At 47.7% G+C, this 22567-nt stretch overlaps 1 protein-coding gene across 1 annotated transcript; it reads right to left on the bottom strand.

Moving 5' to 3' along the window:
• Positions 1 to 11937: 11937 nt before the first annotated feature.
• Positions 11938 to 17670, bottom strand: MAT2A (methionine adenosyltransferase 2A). The gene is made up of 9 exons (XM_040414519.1): positions 17490 to 17670; positions 14992 to 15069; positions 14787 to 14909; positions 14591 to 14703; positions 14367 to 14510; positions 14061 to 14279; positions 13781 to 13963; positions 13529 to 13662; positions 11938 to 13206 (listed from the first exon to the last, which is right to left on the bottom strand). Exons 1-9 carry the CDS (start codon positions 17578 to 17580, stop codon positions 13104 to 13106), a joined length of 1188 nt encoding a protein of 395 aa, XP_040270453.1. The 5' UTR covers positions 17581 to 17670; the 3' UTR covers positions 11938 to 13103.
• Between the last annotated feature and the right edge of the window lie 4897 nt (positions 17671 to 22567).

Genomic DNA, 22567 nt, shown 5'->3' with positions numbered 1-22567 from the left:
TGGGACGCATCTGTTGTCAATATGACCCAGGTTGGCTGGGTCATAGACTTCCCGTCTAAAAGATGGCTCCACCATCTGAAGGAATGCCAAGTTTGCCAAGACAGGGAGCACAGGGAGTTCAGCCCGGCGGGGCTGCCATTCCATTTGGAGAGAACCTCCGACTGCAGCAGCCGGAGGTGCCATAAAGCCCAAGGGACTGCTTACGCAGACGCTGACATGAGCCCCAACATCTTCATGAGAGTCCAAATTGGAACTCGCCAAGGCACGGATAGGAATTCTGCCATATTCTGTATTCGGGATCTTCTTTCTGGAGTCAACCAGAGAGATATCCCAACGGAGTCGATTATGAGGCCTAAATCTCTTACTGAAGTCGACGGGCTCACGTTCGACTTCTGCCAGTTGATGATCCACCTTAGGCGGAACAGAAAGGAAATCGCTACATGAAGATGGTGGGTCAGGACCACAAAGGAAGAGGCTTTTAAAAGCCAATTGTCCATATAAGGAATGATGGTCAGTCCTTGGAGTCTTAGAGCCGCCACCACAGAAACTACCACCTTGGTGAAAGTGTGAGGGGCAGAAGAAATGCCGAAGGGAAGGGCAACGAACTGAAGATGTCTGGTGACACCTGACACCTGGACCGCGATCCTGAGATATTTCCTGGAAGCAGGATGAATCGGGATGTGCAAATTTGCATCCTTGAGGTCCAGGGTTGCCATCAGGGTCATGGTTTTAGCCGCCAACTTCAGCTGTTGTTGCGCTGTATCAGACTGTATCAGACAGTAAATCCATCGCCAAGTTGACAGTCTTGAAAGCCGCCAGAATGTCGTCCCGAGACACCTTCTGATCCACATCCATCTGGATCTGGTTTAATCGAGACCGGAGGAAGGTAGAAACTTCTGTAGCAGCGATGGCCGTAGACGCGGAAGCTGCAGCTGCCGTATAACCTCTCCTGAGTGTGCACTCTGCTCTCCTGTCAAGGGGATCCTGCAGACTCGACCCATCGTCCACAGGATTCAGAGTGCGCTTGGACAGTTTGGCAATCGCCATGTCCACCTTGGGAATGGAACCCCACGATTCCACCAAGGGTTTAGCCATCGGAAACATGGTTCTGAATCCTTAGTTAGAATCGGACCTCTTTTGGGTTTCTTCCACTCTGTGCGCATGACAGAGAGGAGGGTCTCATCCGCTTTAAAGACACGAAGTGCCCGACTAGCGGGATCAGAGGGCTCCCCCAGGTCAACATCATGGTCCCCCGACCTGATGGACTTAAGTAAATTTTGCGTCCTATCAGGAGGAAAGAAGCATGAAGTAAGCTCCTCCTCATCCGAGGAGTAGGAACTCAAGGAGACTACGGAAGGTCTCTCTACTGGAGCCGAAGACTCCATAGGAGTCTGAGTAGGAAGCCTCTCATCCAGCAGGCTTATAACCCCTTTGATGGATCCATCAACATAGGTCTTCACCCACTGATACATATCCTGCATCGTAGGTTCGGTGGAAGGTTGGACCCTCGGACGGCAGCTGTCACACCTGGAGTAGGGACAGCTATCCTCCAAAAGCGCGCTACAATCATAGCACGATAAATGTTTCCGCTTGGAACCTGCCTTTCTGCCATTTAAATCCCGTGGAGGCGACATCACTGCGAGAAAAAAAGGATAAGTAAAACCTTTGTAAACAACCAATAAATGTTTCAGGAGAAAGGTAAAAGAAAGGCAGACCGGCGGAAGCTGAAAATGAGGACCAGAAAAAAGGCACCAATAAGTGGAGGAACACCAGCTTATAGGACTCTGGGAGCTAGCTTAAAATGCATGTGCAGCCAGAGAACGACCTGGTTCACAATGTTTTCTTAAATAGGGGAGGGAGTGGCGCAGAACAGAGTCCCTGCCCCCAGAGGAGAAAAACACATATCAGAAAATAAAGGTTTCCCCCCAGGAAGGAATACAATAGAACCTCCAACCGGAGGAAAAATCACGAATTATATATAAAAAAATCGCAATAATGACGCAAAATCACGTTGCAAGGAAAAATTCCGGAAGTGACGTCAGATTCCAACATCACTTCCGGAAGATGGCGGCGCCCAGCGGTAAGCTGCCGGACAAGCCATCTAGTAAAAGCGGAGGCAAAGCCCGCAGATAAAATGAAAAAAAGATTCCCCCCTAAGAGAGGGGGAATCACCGCCTAGTCCACCTGTCCAGAGGACAGAAAAAAACACAGTGGGCTGGAGGTGATTCCCTCCTTTATAGGGGAGGGTTAAGTGTTTAATTATTACTTGGGCTCATTAAAATTCCGCCGGTCCTACCAGTCCATGGGGGGTGGTTAACCCCATCTGTGCTGCTGGTAGGACGTAAGGGAACCTGTACCTTTTCAACTGGTCAAAAGTTTGTAGGGGTGTACTTTTAAGAGGGTTATATGGTTATTTTCTCCTCTCGTCTACAGTGGCAACAGTAGGATGATCATAATTTTTTTATCCTTACCGAGTGATCACTGCTCTCCTGGGGTAATTCTGTAGTTGGCACATGATCCTAGACTGGTTTCAACCCACAATGCTTGAGGGCTGCACATGTTTTCACACAGTTATGCTGCTGGAGTGCACAAACAACCATTGTAGTTTGAAACCAGGCTAGGATCATTCACCCAATGCAGTGCAGAATTACATTCTATTCTTGCAAGACTCACTGTGGCCAAGATGAAAATGATTGGATTACACTTACCGGTAATCGGTTTTCTTTGAGCCTATGACAGCGCCCCTGGAGAGACCGCCTCCACCTCCTCAGGACAGGAAACGGGAACCAGAACCGCCTTTTTAAAGGAGGGATCATCCCCTCTATCTCCATTTTTCTCAAGAACTAAGAACAAAACATCTTAGGCTACTTTCACACCTGCGTTTAGGTGCGGATCCGTCTGGTATCTGCACAGACGGATCCACACCTATAATGCAAACGCTGGTATCCGTTCAGAACGGATCCGTCTGCATTACTCTGTCAAAAAAAAGTCTAAGTGTAAGTCAAACGGATCCGTCCTGACTTACATTGAAAGTCAAAGGGGGACGGATCCATTTACAATTGCACCATATTGTATCAATGTAAACGGATCCGTCCCCATTGACTTACATTGTAAGTCAGGACGGATCAGTTTGGCTTCGCATCGCCAGAGTGGAATGGAGGCGGAACGGAGGCAAACTGATGGGGCTAAACTAATACGTTTTGGGGCCGCTTGTGAGAGCCTTGAAACGGATCTCACAGGCGGACCCAGAAACTGCAGTGTGAAAGTAGCCTTAACAACACACCTTAATGTCTATATATTTTTTTTGTTATAACTATGTGCATATATATATCTATATCCCTCTACAGAAACTATCTAGGCTTGGGAATTAACCTGGTGCTGTCATAGGCTCAAAGAAAACCGATTACTGGTAAGTGTAATCCAATCATTCTTTCTCGCCTATGACAGCACCCCTGGAGAATAGGCAAGAACATTTTCCCCCCTTACGTCCTAATCAGCAGCACAGATGGGGTATTCCACCCCCCGTGAACAGGTAGGACCGATGGAATTTTATTGAAAAATTAATTGAATAAACATGAAAACCACACCCACATAACCCCTATAAAGGAGGGGATCACCCTCAGCCCCTTGTTTTTTTTTCTGTCCTCCCGGACAGTAGGACTGATGGTGATTCCCTTCTGGGAATCCTTGCAGATGCGGTTCCTGCGCCCTCTCACTGTGCTCTGGGGAGTTCAGTTCGGGGCGCGGGTCTCTACTTCTGAGTTCCAGCGTCCCTTACCTCTATTGGCTCTGCGGCGCTGGCGGAGGTGGCGTGACGTCAATTCTCCCTGTGTCCGCCAGTCTGAGAATTCTGTTAGCAGCCTGGACCAAGAGGGGATTAGATCTCTTAACTTGCTTTGTAGGGGAAATTTCTTAAGATCTTGCAAGGCCGCTTTTTGGTCCCTTCTTGGTCCCTTCCCCTTTTGGGCGGAGCTTATTTCTGGCGCCAAGGCAGTCTATTTTAACCTCCCTTGGATGTTTCTGGGCCTCTGAGTGCAGCAGGTGGGTTTTTCCTCCCTTGCTGTTTCTTGAGATTCCTAGCTTTCTAGTACCTGCTATTTGTGTTAGATTATTTGGCTTTAGCCTCCAGTGTTTCCCGTTAGAGTGTACTTTCGTCTATCTCGGGTATAATTGGATCTGGATTAATCTAAATTTTTATATTAGAAATTTATTTTTTCTAATTTATTTTTTCTCCTCCTAGTATGTCTACTGGCGACGGGTCTGCCGAACGTGAAGTGGCCTTTAGAAAGACCTCGGCCAAAAGAAAGCACTTAATGTGCTATGATTGTGGCACTCCCTTGAAAGATTCATGAGTTTTCAAGATGCCTGAGCTATAGGGGAAAACTGCAGCCTCCAACCCAAGAGCCTACTGTACAGGATATGTACATTTGGATGAGGGATTATGTAGCCTCACGTATGTCAGCTATGAATGCTACTGTGAAGGATCTCAAGCTGTCCCTTACACGCAAGAGATCTAGACCCGCGTCCCCTCCAAGGGCCATGGACACGTCAGGGGATCCTGACGTCATCAGAGAGGAATCTACATCCTCTTCATCAGAAGAAGACGAGTTTTCTTACTTTTTTCCACTGGAAAAAACTCAGCGTTTGCTGAAGTCCATCCGGTTGGGGGACCAGGATCAGGACAGGGGGGAGCCTCAATTTCTGCCTCTAGGGGGCCTAGGGACTTCAAAGCAGATGATACCCTTCTCTCCATGATGAAAACGGAATGGAAGAAGCCTGAGAAGGGTCCGATTTTAACCAAAAGGTTCAAGTCAATGTTTCCTATCCGTGAAGACCAATTATCCTCCTGGGGCCTGTCCCCAAGGTCGACAAGCTGCCTAAAAGAACCGTAGTTCCTTCTGAGGACGGGTCAAGCTTGCAGGACCCTATGGATAGGAAGGCCGAGTGTGCTTTCAGGCAGTCCTATTCAGCAGCTTTGGCCGCAGCTTCCGTGGCAATATCCTCCTCGGAAGTGGCTAGTTTCCTTAAATTCCGTCTAAGCCAAATCCAGATGGACATAGACCAGGGGGTCTCTAGGTCTGATATATTGGCGTCTTTTAAGACGGCCAATTTGGCTATGGATTTTTTGTGTGACGATGCCCCCCAGCAGCTCAGACTGGCCTCCAAATCCATGGCCTTAGCCTCCGATGGCGGCCAACCTCTATGGTTGAAACCATGGAAGGCGGATACATCATCTAAACACAGCCTGTGCGCCCTTCCGTTTGAACCCGGCAAAATATTTGGCACAGAGCTTGACTGTATTATGGAGGGGCTGTCAGACAAGAAAGGTCTTCCCCAGCAGTTCTTTAGTGGGCGGGGCAGGCGCTTTGGGAGCAGATCCGCTTCCCACTCAATACCTCAAAGAGTTTGGGGTAATCAGCGCCTGGGTGCAAAACGCTCCGGAGGCTCCAGGGACAAAATATCGCTGACTTTTGGCCTCTACGAGGCTCTGGGATTCCAGCCGGTGTGACCCTGCCTTTTGCTCATCCTGCCCCCCTCTTGCCCGTAGGTGGCCGCCTACACCGCTTTCTAGACGCCTGGTCTCAACATATCCAGGATACCTGTGTTTTGAGAATAATTTCGGATGGTTATTTGATCGATCTCGAATCCATTCCTCCAGACAAATTTTTGAAGACAAGAGTACTTCCTCCTAGCAAGCAAAGTGCGCTAGAATCTTACATCCTGGAGTATATCCAGAAAAGGGCCTTAGAGGAAGTTCCTCTACCAGAACAGGGGGCAGGGATCTACTCCCCAGTATTCCTGGTACTAAAGGTGACAGGAGACTGGAGGATGATTATAGATCTGAGATTTTTCAATCAGTATGTAAAGCGCAAACGTTTTCGCATGGAAAGCATCCATTCTGTGGTGAACATCTTAGCGCAAGGAGATTACCTGGCTACCCTGGATTTAAAGGATGCGTATCTCCATATTCCCATCCTTCCTGCTTCCAGGAAATATTTAAGGATCGCGGTACAAGTAGGATTTTAAAACATTTTCAGTTTGTAGCCCTCCCGTTTGGTATTTCTTTGGCCCCACATACATTTACAAAGGTTGTGGTGGCAGTAGTTGCCGCTCTAAGACTTCAGAGGCTAAGCATTGTACCTTATCTGGACGACTGGCTCCTCAGAGCCCCGTCTCAAGCGATCCTATCCCAACATCTGCTGCTAGCTGTATCCTTCCTCCATTAGCTGGGATGGATAATCAGTTAGAGCAAATCCAATAATCTCCCAGCAACCTCAGTGAAGTTTCTTGGCTTTAATCGATTCAGTCAGGATGACTCTTCACCTCACTCCCGAGAGAAAATCTCGGGTCAGAGAATCGTCTCAGTCCCTTTCGGTCTCCCGAAGGGTAGCTTTTCGTCGTCTTATGCGGATGTTGGGAGTTATGTCCGCTACCGCAGATGCAGTTCCTTGGGCACTTTGGCATCTACGTCCTTTTCAAGCAGAAGTTCTTGCCAATTGGAATCACTGGCCCTCAGCCCTCAACAAGTGTCACTCCCTGTCTTATCCAACCCGATCCTCTCTGAGATGGTGGTCTCACCTAGAGGACGGCAAGTCTCTCATCCAATCCTCTTGGATCATACTTACTACCGACGCATCCCTTGTAGGTTGAGGAGTGCATCTTATGAACCTGACAGTACAGGGTTCTTAGTCTCCTCTGGAGAGGTTGGTAATCTCCTGGAGATCCATGCTATCTCTACTCAATTTTGCTCCCAATTCTAGGGAAGGCAGTGAAAATTCAAACCAACAGCATGACGACTTTCCTTTGCATCAACAAGCAGGGAGGCACTCAATCACAAAATCTCAGAGAGATTGGATTGGGCAGAGAGGAACCTCACCCATCTTATGGCAGTCCATATTCGATGATCTCTCAATATGATCGCCTGAGCAGAGGACTCCCCACAGGAGAGTGGGCTCTCCACTCGGACATATTCAAAGAAATTACGCTCAGGTGGGTGGTGCCAGAGATAGATCTCATGGCCACGAGGTTCAACATCAAGTTGGAGAGATTCTGCTCCCTTTACATAGAGGACAATCCGGTGGCAATAGATGCCCTGTCAATCCCATGGGGGTTCAGGCTGGCCTACATCTTCCCTCCAATTTCCTTGATTCCGAGGGTACTGATGAAAATAAGGCAAGACCAAGTATCTGTCATAGCCATAATCACGTTTTGGCCCAAAAGAGCTTGGTTCACCCAACTAGTTCAGATGAGTCGGGGACAATTCTGGAGGCTTCCCCCAGAGCATGCACTGGTGTCGAGGGACACTCACAGGTGCCCAAACCTTCAAACTGACAGCCTGGAGGTTGACCAATCCCTTCCTCAGTTAGAAGGGCTCTCTAGTGCGGTCTTGAGAACTATGTCCCACTCCAGGGCGGACTCTACTAACCAAGCTTATGCGAGAATCTGGAGAATATTCCAAAGCTGGTGTACCAGGAAGCAAGTGTCTGGTACGGAGCGTTTTAAATTTCTTTCAAGATGGGCTGAATAAGAAGCTATCCCCTTCCACCCTGAGGGTACAGACGTCAGCTATTTCGGCCTATCTCAATAGGTCCTTAGCTCAACACCCACTTATGAAAAGATTCTTGAGGGGTGCCTCAAGATTAAGACCTACAATTATCCAACCAGTTTCCACTTGGGATTTCTCTGTGTGCTCAAGGGGCGATCATCTACACCTATGGAGGACGTGGACATGAAGTATGTTACGACCAAAGTAACTTTCCTTCTGGCGATGACATACGCGAAAAGGATTAGGGAGCTCCAAGCTTTGTCAGCTTACGAGCCATATACCAAATTTCTACCGCACCGAGTCCTCTTAAGATTCTTACCTTCCTTTATCTCTAAGGTACCAACATTCCACAACTTTAATCAAGTTATTTCTCTACCGGTTTTACTTCCCCATGCGCCCTCTGAGGAAAATAGAGGCCTGCATTGCCTCGATATTTCAAGAGGTCTCCAGATCTACCTAGATAGATCTAAAGGAATTCAGGAAGGACGAAAATCGTATTATCTTTGCAGGGGCCCAGAAGGGGCACAAAACCTCCAAGCCTTCAATCAGTCGATGCGTTAAGGAAGCCATTCGAGAATCTATGGTTTCTCAGAATCTAGAGCCTCCTGAGTTCGTAAGAGCTCACTTGACCAGGTCTGTCTACCTTCTTTGTGGAAATAAATTTAGTTCCTCTGGAACATATTTGAAAATCTGCTTCATGGAGTTCCCACTCAACTTTCATCACCCACTACAGACTTCACTCCAGAGTGGCCGATTACTGTTCCTTTGGGCGTTCAGTGCTATCAGCTGCGAGGCATGAGGGCCCTCCCTTATAGCGTTTCTACTTGCCAAATCCCCATCTGTGCTGCTGGTTAGGGCATAAGGGAATTGTAATTTCTAACAATTTGTTTTCCCTTAGTCCTAACAGCGGCACACAAATATCCCTCCCTAAAGTTATTACTGTATTTGTTTTTTTTACTTTCTTCTTGTACATTACACAAGGGGCTGAGGGTGATCCCCTCCTCTATAGGGGTTATGTGGGTGTGGTTTTTACATTTATTCAATTTATTATTCAATAAAATTCCATCGGTCCTACCAGTTTGCAGGGGGTGGAATACCCCATCTGTGCTGCTGTTAGGACTAAGGAAAAACTAATTATCGTTAGAAATTAACGATTATTTTTTTTTCTAGGGTGGGACCACAGCCTGAAGTACTTTACGACCAAATGAAAGACCTTCATTAGAAGGTAACTGTAGTCTATAATGCCTAAAAAAAAAGTATTTGGAGAGCTCCAGGTAGCTGCCTTACAGATCTGCTCTATAAAGGCTGAAGCTCTCTGCCCATGATGTGGAGACTGATCTCGTAGAATAAGCCCCAAGGGCGGAATAACTCCCTTAGAAGAGTAGGCTAAGGAAATGGCTTGTCTAATCCACCTAGCAATAGTGTGAGAAGAGGCTACCGATCCTTTCCTTACTCCCTGAAACAAAATTAACAGACGTGAGGAGGATCTACATGGCTGAGTGACCTGTAGATATTGTACGATACACCTCCTAACAGTGGTATTCACGCATTTTTTGGGGAAGCACAGAAGGAAGGTAACACGATCTCCTGAGAACTATGAAAACATGAAGACTTTTGGTTAAAAAAAAAAAAAAAAGGGATCAGGCAAAATCACTACCCAATCCTCCAGGATCACCAAATACGGAGGGTCAACCGAGAGGGCAGCAATCTCACTGACCCTTCTAGCCGAGGTAATGGCCAGAAGAAAGGCAAGCTTAAGGCCTCAAACACGACCGTTACATTTTTTGCTGTCCACAAATTGCTGCCCGTGTACCTTCTGCAATTTGCGGAACGGAACAGGCCACCCATTGTAGAAAAGCCTATTCTTGTCCGCAAAACGGACACGAATAGGACATGTCATTTTTTTGCGGAGCAACGGATGCAGACAGCACACGGAGTGCTGGCACATCTTTTGCGGCCCCATTGAAGTGAATGGGTCCGCACCCGAGCAGCAAAAACTGCAGCTCGGATGCGGACCAGAACAGTCGTGTGCATGAGGCCTGAGGGTGAGCAACTTTGGGGAGATTTTTATCTATAGGCTCAAAAGTGAGAGCAGAGAGGACCAAGTTTAAATCCGGGGGGGGGGGGGGGGGGGAACGGACTATTTTTACATAACAGATAATTTAGACACTGCTGTTACAAATCTTTTAATCCAGGGGTGATCTGCCAACTTGAATTCAAACAAGGCACTTAAGGCAGAAATCTGGACCTTCAAAGTGCTAGGCCTGTTTTTAATTCAACCCCTCTTGTAGGAAATCTAACACAAGCGGGATGTCAGGCGTTTCTAGCACATCCACAGGCTTTTTGGCGAATCTGAAAAAAGATCCTCCAAACCCTAAGGTAGATCTTGGAAGTGACCCTTTTCCGACAGGCTAACAGTGTCTACTACCTCACCGAGACCCCTTTTCTTTAAAAATCTCCTTTCAATAACCAGGCAGTCAGGTGCAGATTTCTCACCTCTGGGTGAAAACTAGGCCCTGAGATAGATGCTCCTGGGATTCTGGAAGTACCCAAGGTGTTGCGATTGACATTTTGCGGAGCCAGGAAAACAACACCCTTCTCAGCGAAAAGGGAGCCATCACTATTACCGTGGCCACCTCTGATCTTCTTGAAGGCGCTTTAGTGGGGGAAAGGCATACAAAAGACCCTGCCACCAAGACTGGGCCAGAGCATCCACTGCTCTCAGATGTTCCTCCGGAGAAAGAAAAGAAGCCCTCTACTTTTCTATTTGACCTGGTGGCAAGGATTTGTCTCCAGAGTACCCCACAAAGTTGCTACTTTGTTGAAAATCCCCTGATCTAGAGACCACTCTCCCTGCTATAGCTAATGACTGAGGCAGTCTGAACCTTTTAGATAAACTGCAGAAAGAGATTAAAGAGAAGCTTCTGCTAGGCTGAAAATCTGATGAGTGAGAGACATTAAGCCCTGAGCCCTTGTCCCTCCCTGTCGGTTGATATAGGCCACTGCTGTCATGTTGTCCAAGTAAACTTAAGTTTCTTTCCCCCTGATGCCCGGAAGACTGTATCAAGGGTATCCTGATTGCATCCAACTCCCTGAAATTGTGTGACTGGGAAAGCTCTGCTGTCCCAATTGCCCTGCAACACCAGGGACCCCACATAGGTCCCATCCATGGTTAAGGGGAGAACCACCTCCCTGACCCAAGAAACTCCTCTCTAAGTCCTTTAAAGACCAAGTAATCTAAGGTCTAGGAGGACAGAGATATCTCCATGTCCAGAGAGAGGAGACTCAGGTCCCAGTGCTGTAGGATCTGTAGCTGAAAAGACCTTGAATGGTACTGGGCCCATTGCACTCCGGGAAGAGCAGATGTCATGAGACCCAGCACCAACACAGCCTCTCTTATGGTGACTGACAGACGAATTAAGAAGCTGAACTCTTAACTTGATCAGTAAGGCTTTCTGCAGGGGTAGTAGGCACTTCTGTGAAGTGGAGTCCATAATCATTCCCAGAAAACTGCAGCTCTGGCTTGTGCATAGATTGGATTTTTTCTAGGTTTATCTCCCATCCCCTCTAGAACTTCCCTCAACCAGGCAATCTGCCCCTGAAGACTCTGACCTGACCACCAGCAGAAAATCAAGGTATGGTATAATGATGTCCTGCTTCCTGACATGGGCCTTCAATTACAAAATAATATTTGTAAAGACCCTCGGATCCTGAGTGTCTATGGTAACGCTCAGCACTGAAGATGCAGAATCTCCTTCTCTAACTGGACCGCTACCCTCAGAAACCTCTGGAGGTTGGGATGAATGGGGACATGATCGTATGCATCTCAGGTCTACAGTGGCCATGAAACAGTCCAGGAAAAGATTGTTCACTACAGATTTGATCAACTCCATACAAAATCATTTGTACTGCAAAAATTGGTTTAAACACTTCAAGTTTATTATAGTTTGAAATAAGCCATTTGTTTTTTTGACCAAAAGAGTCACATAAAACCCCTTTGTCAATTCCTGCTCTGGGACTCTTACTAGAACAGTAATTACAAATTTTCTTACTGGAACACTCTGGAATTTTAGTTTTAGGCCTTCCCCTATCACTGACTTTAAACCTTGAATCTGGGACTGAATGCTGTGGCTTCTTATCCTTTAACCTCATTGTAGCCCTCCCAGACGAGAACTTTTACACCGCACGGGGTAACCCTCCACACCGTTTCAATAGCTGGGGCCCCTGTAGCTCTCTGCTAACTATTCTTCCAGTGGATCAGAGTTGCTCCTGCCCCTTAGGACACAATACAGAACTGGAGAAAGAGGGGATGACTGCTTCTTTAGAGAGGTGGTCTTCACTATATGTCATTGCTGGGAACCTTTGGAGCACAAAGAACCACAAGACACAGGTTTTTAAAGGGAGCACCTAATACTTTATTCATGAAATCTTGCTATGATTGTATTTTATTTTACCAGAACCAGACACATGGAATAGTTTAAAAAAGTGGTTAGTGTAACCTATTGCAGTCAGAGGATCCTCTCCAGGACCAGCATGTAAACAGCCAGTTTCTCTGTACAACACTGGTATTTGCGCAGACTCTTGCAGAGGACGCTCCAACTGAATGATAGACAGTAACACAAGCCAGGACCTCTGCAGGGGACAGCTAAGGTTTTTCTGTACTACACCTTAGCATGCCAGAGGTTGACTGGAGTTTTAGAACTGAAACAGCATAAAGTGTCAAAAAAAATAAAGATTTATATATAAAAGTTGCCTGCAGCACCGGCTACTCTGTACTTACGCCCGCACCTGGCAACACAATAAATAAAGCAGTTAACATTTGTTTTCAAGTAAGATCCTTTTACCCTCCCCTTGGCTGCTGCTGGTCGGGTGCCTCAACTCTGCGCCGAGCTGGTTTCTCTGTAGCCACACCAGCCAGCTGCAGAGGTGAATATAGGCAACATGGCACCAACTTGCAGAGGGATTACATACCAGACAGGGGGAGGCTTGTGCAGTGTGGCTGAGTGGAAAGGTTTTGTTGAAATAAATAGAGACTACAGGCACCAGAAGATAGCACTAAGAGACCAATTAAAAATTATTATTTTTTGGGAGGGGACGAAAAATGTGCACTGCTTAACAGCTATCGGAAATTACAAGTGTATGGTTTTGGCAAAGTGCTGAGTTGTATGCATAGGGAATTAAATGCACACAGAATGTCACAAGTTGACTAGCGAAAGGAACAGAAGCTGGGACCCATCAAGATCCATAGGAAATCTACTGGAGTATACAGAATAGTTGTGCACATGGCAGTGTACTGAAAGCCTGGGAATATACTATAACTTACTGGGGGGAAAAAAAAAATAACTTGTCTGCTACAAGTCCTCAGACAGATGACAGATGCAGGGGCAATGACCAGTGCAAACATGGTACCTGGTCTATAAGTAGCAGGACATGGCACTGGAGACTACACTGATCAACAGAATGACAGGAAACATTAACAAGGGCCTTTTCCTCCCTAGGAATCTGCAGGCTTCTCTGTATATAACACCAGCAGCTCAGAGGAGGAAAAGCCTAACAATTAATACTCCAGCTTTTTGGGCATTTCCCAAGGGAATCCCTCCCTACCAAAATGACCATAGGCTGCAGTCCTCTGATAAATTGGCTTCTTCAGATCCAGATCCCTGGAATATACAAGTTTGTTGGTTAATGTACAGATTAAGGATCAAACCTCTGTTAAATCAAATATATAAGCTATGGCAGGATCCTGCCCCGTGGCTTCTGTACAGGGAGGGCACTTACCCTGGGGACATCTTTGACACTATACTCACCAAAATAGACTGCCTACAGCAGGGTCCACCAGTGGCCTGAAACCCATGTCAATCTTCTCACTGGGTCAACAGTGCTCAGCATACACTGTAGGACAAGCCCTTATCGAGGTGACTAGGGAACTACACCTCCCCCCACCTCCTTGGTAAACAAAAGCAATGCTTGTGCCTACTTTACCTGACAATGACACCAGGGCGAAGGTCGAAGTTCTTCTGCACTATAGCCAGCAACTCCCTCTCGCTCTTTTGCGAGGTCCCGTAGTGGAAGATTGAAACAGACAGAGGATGGGCAACACCAATTGCATAGGAAACCTGTTTAAGAAATTAAGATCTAGAGTGTGAACATCACAGGCAATGGGCATGATAAAGATACTGAGCGGCCAGCATCCTGTTACACACAAGTAGAAACCTTAACACGAATTTTACATACCTGGACAAGGACTCGGCGGCAAAGGCCAGCCTTAATGAGGGATTTTGCCACCCAACGGGCAGCATAAGCAGCAGATCTGTCCACCTTTGTGTAGTCCTTGCCAGAGAAGGCGCCACCTCCATGAGCACCCCATCCACCATAAGTATCCACAATAATCTTGCGTCCAGTTAAACCAGCATCTCCCTGGAAAGACATGGTATTTAATCTCTAGGGACATAACAGCTAAACAGGTATCCAAGTAGAACGCAACTCCTTAAATTCAGTGTAAGAACAGACTGACCTGTGGCCCACCGATAACAAAGCGGCCACTGGGCTGCAGATGGTAGATTGTGTCATCATCCAGGTACTTGACCGGAACCACAGCCTTGACCACTTTCTCCTTCAGTGCGTCACGCATCTCGTCCAGGCAGATCTCTTCATCATGCTGTACGGAGACTACGATGGTGTGCACTCTAATGGGGATCACGGCGCCACGATCCTGCATGTACTGGACAGTCACCTGGCAAGAGGATCAAATATTTCAAGCTATGTTGCATCATGAAAAAGACTTGCATATAAACACAGATGAGCCGATCAAGTCTCTCACCTGGGTCTTTGAGTCAGGACGAAGCCAGGGCAGGGTGCCATCACGACGCAGCTCTGCCATTCTAGCATTCAGTTTGTGCGCCAGGATAATTGTGAGGGGCATGCACTCCTCTGTCTCATCTGAAGCATAGCCAAACATGAGGCCCTGCAAGGAGGAGGAATTCAGTACAACAGCCATGTTTCATGGGATTGATAAGCAAAGAGTGGCTTCAGCTCAGTTCTTACCTGATCCCCAGCGCCAACATCCACTTCATTCCTATCCAGGTGGACACCTTGGGCAATGTCTGGAGACTGCTGCTCAAGGGCAACCAACACATTGCAAGTCTTATAGTCGAAACCTAAAAAGAGCATACGTTAAGAGTTCATTTAATGGCCAGATCTTCCCACATCAGTAGAGGTACTCACAGGTCAATTCACTCACCTTTGGAGGAATCATCATAGCCGATATATTTGATTGTGTCCCGCACAATCTTCTGGTAGTCCACTACAGCCCTAGAAGTGATCTCCCCAGCAAGGAGAATCATCCCAGTCTTTGCCACAGTTTCTGCAGACACACAGGACAGTGTCAGACCCATACTCCAAGTCACCTCACCCCATAGACAATGCAATACAGGTAGTAAGCTTACCGCAGGCTACTTTAGCATCAGGGTCCTGTTTCAGATGGGCATCCAGGATTGCATCACTAATTTGGTCACAGATTTTGTCTGTAACGAAATAAAAGCCAAGAACCAAAACATGAGAAAACAGCAACGCAATTTACTTCTGGTACACAAGATCCATGTGGGGGCCGGCAATTATACACCAATTTCCAGAATAAAATGGGCTCTATAGATACTGTTTATATGACTTCAAGGGGTCATCCCACAAAATAAAAGTATTCAGTTTTCAAACCAGCACCAAGATCTGAACACTTGTGACTATACAATTACACATTTAGTATAGCCAATAAAAGGTCTACAGCGCCACCTGCTGTTTGATTTCTGTCCACCTCACTGAGGTGGTTACATGTGGTGTTCAGTTCCATCCTTTGACTGCCTCCTGAGCTGTGGGCACTGCCAGCCTGATAAACCAAGCACAGGGATGGACAACCTGCGGCTCTCCAGCTGTTGCAAAACTACAACTCCCAGCATGCCCAGACAGCCTACAGCAGTGCATGGTGGGAATTGTAGTTTTACAACAGCTGGAGAGCTGCAGCCCTGACCTAGCAGAACAAATGGAGATCTCTGGATCCACGTGAGGCAGGGCTGGTTCTAGTCATGAATTTGTCTTATTTTCATTTTTTTTTTAATCCCTTTAAAAGAGGGCCTAAAAGTACTGACACTGGTTTGTGAACTGTAGTCTCCCCTAAGTTACAGTTCTGGGGAATCTATTATGACTGCCCCACGCAACTGTATTGCTATCAGAAGTTAATGAACGGCTAACAGGGTCACCGTCTGATCCTACCCAATCAACACTGCCAGTTGGAGGCAGCAGGTACACACCTGACCAGTAGCAGCCAGTTAGCAATTCATACTTATTCTAGTAGGAATAATAGAGTAGTACCACAACTGCAAAGACATGTCAGGAGTGGCAACAGCCCCTTTTAACGTGTCCTTACACTTTCACCACCTGTGCTTTCTCACATGACCACTAGATCTTATGATCAGTGTGCACATACTGTCCATGGGGAATGAGCGGCTACCAAACACCTGGCAGCAGCTTCCCCTGAGAATGAATGGACAGTCAACATGCCCAATCTATATCCCTCAGAGTCACAGGCTTGTCCCACTAAGTGCTTTAGTCAGAAGCTCAGCAGTGCTGGGGGGGGCCTTTAATACACATGGTCTCACATTAGCCACAATGTCTCCCCTTTAAGCATTGAAAGTTGAGCCACTGACCCGCCCTCTCGGCAGTACAATTCAGAACGAGAACCACATGTCCTCCATATAAGGCGGCTTCACCCGACACCTGCTCCCCTTACACCGGGTAGGGGGTCAGGTTACCGTCTACGCTGATAAGCCCTACATGACCCCTGCCCCTCCTTAGAGACACTAAACCTAAATCCTAACTTGTCCCCATTTGCTTTCAGGTTAATCCATTACTCAGTTATCAGCTGACACTCCATTAACATTCCTTAATAGGACCGCTGGCAGAACCTGCCCCTCGTGGTTCCAAGCCTCAAGGACTTCCAGGAACACCGACATAGATATGGGTGACAGAGGCTCATCATAAGATGCGTCTCTAGACTGAGAAATAACCGTGCGTGACGTATCAAGCGCGTTAGCTACTCTAAGTACTGCACAAGACATGGGATCGCTAGAACGTTCATAGCAAACACCTGCTGTCAAAGCGGAGAAAGCCAGGCACAGGTCCAAGGAGCGAGTGGCCGAGCTCTGGTCCTAGCGCTCATGCCCTTCCCGATAAGCGCCAAATATAGAATACATAGGTAAACCCAAGCGTGCAGCTGTCCACGACCTGAAACCTGAACCGACTCAGCCGTTGGGCCATCCCCTCCCACACCCCCCGGGCAGGAGGGGACTACAGTCACAGGGCTGACGCACAAGATATATGACATCGCCTTCTGCCGCCATCAGGGCCGCACTGAAAGTAAAGGCGGTAAAAGACTAAACATTACAACCCCCCCCCCCCAATAACCAGTCACATGATGATTGCGAAGTTTAGCCAATCTGATCAGGAGCCACCATGGTTGTACAAGTGCCACCTTTTACAGACACCAGGTCACATCATGCTGGCAAAGGATTAACAAACCTAACCTGCTCTGTAATCCATGGCCACATCTACATAGACATAGTTGCCTGCAGGTAGGTATCTACGTGCTGATCACTCACAGGTAGGTGGCTTTATGTAAGCGATAGGTCAGAGCACGTCATGTGCCAGGAGCTCCGTTACCAGGCCAGCCGGGGACACAGGACGGGAGGGGGCGCCCAGGACCACGTGCTCTCCGCTGCATTGCGCAGCTCCGCACAGCAGGCGCGTCCACCGGCGGCACACAACGCCTTCGCACCTATTTTGCGCCTTCTCTCTTCCCGTAACGGTTAAAACAACTTTATCTACTCTAGAATGACAGCGAACAAATGACGTCACCAGCCCCTTCCCCTCCCCCGAGACAGCTCAGTATACTCACCAGGGTGCCCTTCCCCAACTGATTCAGAGGTAAAAAGAAAGCTGCCCTCTTCGATGAGAGAGTCATGGAAACCGTTCATCTGTCCGTTCATGGCTGAGTATTTGGAGAGGCGGTATCGGAACGTTAACGCAGGAACTGCTTCTACTTGGTCCTCACCGATTGGAATGCAAGAATGGCGCCAGCTACGGGGTTTTTATAGCGTCCCCGAATTGACGTCACGGATCCCGCGCGACGCCGTTCGGCCACTCCTCTCAGCCCCCACTTCACATGACGTCGTCGCTGGGGAGAGTGGGCCGAGCCAAATGGATTGTACCACTAGTCACCGCGCGGGGGTGGGGGGGTACAAGGCGAATAGCAGTGCTTAATAAAAAAAAAGTTATAAAAAAAAAAAAAAGTCGAGTCGGATAATATTGAATACTTTCAAAGTTGAAATGGATTACGCAGTGTCAAATAATTTTATGTTGAAACTAAGGCGTTTAATTCAATCAACTTGCGAATTGGTACAGTCCATGAGACAGGGGTTTAGAGCTAGTGGGCGGGACCTAGTCAGTCCGTCCTGGTTGTGAGAGGAGACGTATGGGGGGGGCGGGCCGAGTGTCAGTGGTGTGAAGCCCAGTCCATGGCTAAGAACTAACATATGGCACACTATTTACTATTCAATCTCATTTTTTGTACATAGTAATCCTATAAGTAATGGAGAAGATGCTCTTTTTAATGCAAGTTCCCTCCTCCATGCCGCAATAAAGGGATGGACCATATTAATATACAGCAGGCTACAAATTGCAGGGTCGTCCAGTGAAAATATTTGACTATAAAAAATAATTCCACTAGTAAAGTAGGGGTTAATGGCAATGTGAGGAGACAATATCTGTCATCTAATTTACCGTTATATTAATGTTCTGTACTTGGATGATTGTGCTGATGCGTCCGAAGACTAGTCTTCCCATGAAATGTTCCTCAATCCTACATCTGAAGAATGCATTGTCTGGTTTCTGGACTGCGAGCCGCGGTGAAGGTAGAGGGGAGGGGCCCCTCGGTGCTGAATCATTTCATCATACACCCACGAGGCGGCTGCTCAGGCTGGCTTCCCTCTTTTACATGCCTGTAAGGGCCCATTTACATAGGGGGGGGGGTCTTGGACCACATGGTTTGCAGCGCGGCTTGTACAGGTGAAGCTCATGATATTGATGGTATTTTTGTACAAGCTACCGAGCGAAAAACTGCAAACCGTGTAAGACTGCGCTTGCTTTTGGACCGTTAGTCGGTTTTCATCCATGTACCTCCTCTTCTTGCATCTAGTGAGGTCATTGTGCGCGGGCTCCGCAGCAGCCGCCACTACGTACAGGGGCGGACTGGCCATAGACCCTACAGGCAGGGGCGTAACTACCATAGCGGCAGACCATCCGACTGCTATGGGGCCCAGGGCAAGAGGGTGCTCATCCCCTCTTCTACGGGGGTGAAAACTTAGTCTGGACTCTACCCTCTAAAGCAGTCATGAAACTACAATTCCCAGCATGCTCCTTCCACTTGTGTGGGAGTTTAGAGAACAGCCAAGCAAGTGTGCATGATGGGAGATGTAGTTTTACGAACACCGGAGGTTGCTGACCCCTGATCTAAAGGAACACCTTTTAGCAAATGAGGCAGTGAAAAAAATGACCAAAGAGGTTTAGGCAGAAACCCTTCTGTCCTGTGTGGGGCGCCTGGTTTGATCCTTGCTGTGGGGCCCTTACTTCTCTATGTACGCCACTGCCTACAGGGAAATTTTCAGGTGTGCTGCCCGAACCCTCATTTCTGGTACATAATGATCTGATGCTCTCTATGTTAATTATGTAGGAGCATTAGGTACTTATACACCTGATCGACAGAGGCAGGTGCCCTCCTGAATTCAACTGTATCGCCATCCTCAGGACAGTAATACAGTTAAATACTGTAGCAGGGCTGACGGTATTTTGTGCGGTATTTTATGCTGCACTGTGGTATTTGGTTCTGCTGGGGCAGTATTTTGTGTTGCACTGTGGTATCTGGTTCTGCTGGGGTAGTATATTGTGCTGCACTGTGGTATCTGGTTCTGCTGGGGCAGTATTTTGTGCTGCACTGTGGTATCTGGTTCTGCTGGGGCAGTATTTTGTGCTGCACTGTGGTATCTGGTTCTGCTGGGGCAGTATTTTGTGCTGCACTGTGGTATCTGGTTCTGCTGGGGCAGTATTTTGTGCTGCCCTGTGGTATCTGGTTCTGCTGGGGCAGTATTTTGTGCTGCACTGTGGTATCTGGTTCTGCTGGGGCAGTATATTGTGCTGCACTGTGGTATTTGGTTCTGCTGGGGCAGTACTTTGTGCTGCACTGTGGTATCTGGTTCTGCTGGGGCAGTATTTTGTGCTGCACTGTGGTATCTGGTTCTGCTGGGGCAGTATTTTGTGCTGCACTGTGGTATCTGGTTCTGCTGGGGTAGTATATTGTGCTGCACTGTGGTATCTGGTTCTGCTGGGGCAGTATTTTGTGCTGCACTGTGGTATCTGGTTCTGCTGGGGCAGTATTTTGTGCTGCCCTGTGGTATCTGGTTCTGCTGGGGCAGTATTTTGTGCTGCACTGTGGTATCTGGTTCTGCTGGGGCAGTATATTGTGCTGCACTGTGGTATTTGGTTCTGCTGGGGCAGTACTTTGTGCTGCACTGTGGTATCTGGTTCTGCTGGGGCAGTATTTTGTGCTGCACTGTGGTATCTGGTTCTGCTGGGGCAGTATTTTGTGCTGCACTGTGGTATCTGGTTCTGCTGGGGCAGTATTTTGTGCTGCACTGTGGTATCTGGTTCTGCTGGGGCAGTATTTTGTGCTGCACTGTGGTATCTGGTTCTGCTGGGGCAGTATTTTGTGCTGCACTTTGGTATCTGGTTCTGCTGGGGCAGTATTTTGTGCTGCACTGTGGTATTTGGTTCTGCCAGGGCAGTATTTTGTGCTGCACTGTGGTATCTGGTTCTGCTGGGGCAGTATTTTGTGCTGCACTGTGGTATCTGGTTCTGCTGGGGCATTATTTTGTGCTGCACTGTGGTATCTGGTTCTGCTGGGGCAGTATTTTGTGCTGCACTGTGGTATCTGGTTCTGCTGGGGCAGTATTTTGTGCTGCACTGTGGTATCTGGTTCTGCTGGGGCAGTATTTTGTGCTGCACTGTGGTATCTGGTTCTGCTGGGGCATTATTTTGTGTTGAACTGTGGTATTTGGTTCTGCCAGGGCAGTATTTTGTGCTGCACTGTGGTATCTGGTTCTGCTGGGGCAGTATTTTGTGCTGCACTGTGGTATCTGGTTCTGCTGGGGCATTATTTTGTGCTGCACTGTGGTATCTGGTTCTGCTGGGGCAGTATTTTGTGCTGCACTGTGGTATCTGGTTGTGCTGGGGCAGTATTTTGTGCTGCACTGTGGTATCTGGTTCTGCTGGGGCAGTATTTTGTGCTGCACTGTGGTATCTGGTTCTGCTGGGGCATTATTTTGTGTTGCACTGTGGTATCTGGTTCTGCTGGGGCAGTATTTTGTGCTGCACTGTGGTATCTGGTTCTGCTGGGGCAGTATATTGTGCTGCACTGTGGTATTTGGTTCTGCTGGGGCAGTACTTTGTGCTGCACTGTGGTATCTGGTTCTGCTGGGGCATTATTTTGTGTTGCACTGTGGTATCTGGTTCTGCTGGGGCAGTATTTTGTGCTGCACTGTGGTATCTGGTTCTGCTGGGGCAGTATTTTGTGCTGCACTATGATCTTGCTGGCCCCAAGAACTTCTGTTGTCCCTACTTGAGTTCTGTACCTTCTGTAAATTTGGACTCTCCGACAACAGGGGGCCACAGTTTTCCCCCCAGTCCGTCTCTGCTCATGTGCAGTCACACTTGAAGTTCGTCCTCTAACAGGGTTCTCCGGGAATATAGTATGTGTGGGGAGCGTTATCCTCTCTCTGCAGGAAGTGTGCGCAGTCCCAGGATCTAGAATGTTCTTTATCATGCAAGTTCCCTCTGCAGAACCGTGGTCGTGTCCTCTATGTACAATCTAGGGAGATTACTCTGGTTTTTCCAAGAGTACTAGGGTCTAGGAAGTGGACCAGCCTAGGAGGATTAACCCGGATAATGCAATGAATACGTTATTGTCCGGGGAGGCTGGCGCTGTGCACTGCAGGTCTGTGATGGAAGAGGATAAGATGCGCTCACCATACGGCACGTAGCATGTTGTGTTCTGCTATGTGTAGGGTCAATAGAAAGAATGTGCTCTGCAGATCTCATGTAGGTTACTCCACGCTCTGCAGCAGGCCTGTGTCGTATATGGTGCACCATCGCTCCCCCCTCCTTCCTCTGCAGAATTTCCTTCTGCAGAATCACTGCTGATGAAACAAAGAGCTGGCACGTGGAATCCGAGCTACAGAGGGAGCCAGGAGCCATGACGCTGCAAATATTGTACAGCCCTGCATGTCTGCGCGCTAATGTTTAATAGTGTGTATGGAGGGGTTCGTTCACACCTATCAGTTAGGGCTCATGCACACGACCGTATGGCTTTTTCAGTGTTTTGCGAGCCATTATTAAAGGATCCATTTTTTCCGTTTTTTGTTTCAGTAGTGTTTCCGGTTCCATTCCGTTTTTCTTCCGTATGCCATATACAGTATACAGTAATTACATAGAAAAAATTGGGCTGGGCATAAAATTTCCAATATATGGTTCTGCAAAAACGGAATGGATACGGAAGACATACAGAGTACATTCCGTATATGTTCAGTTGGTTTTTTTTTGCGGACCCATTGACTTGAATGGAGCCACGGAATGTGATTTGCGGGCAATAATAGGACATGTTCTATCTTTTAACGGAACAGGGAAACGGAATGCACACAGAGACACCAGTTTTTTTTTGCTGACCCATTGAAATGAATGGTTCAGTATAAGTAACGCATACTGAACGCAAAAAACGTTCGTGTGCATGAGCCCTTATTGGGATTGTGCAGTGTTGTCAGCCATCGGAATATCATAAGGGAAAGGCCGAAAGATAATTTAGTGTTACATAAGAGGATAGAGGGGTGGGCAGGAGATGAAGAACAAGACAAGCAAGTTCGGCAGAGA

Source organism: Bufo bufo, chromosome 1, assembly GCF_905171765.1.
Source record: "Bufo bufo chromosome 1, aBufBuf1.1, whole genome shotgun sequence".
NCBI classification, from domain to species: domain Eukaryota; kingdom Metazoa; phylum Chordata; class Amphibia; order Anura; family Bufonidae; genus Bufo; species Bufo bufo.
Note: the sequence above shows the minus strand (reverse complement) of the source record. Positions and strands in the feature narration are given on the sequence as shown.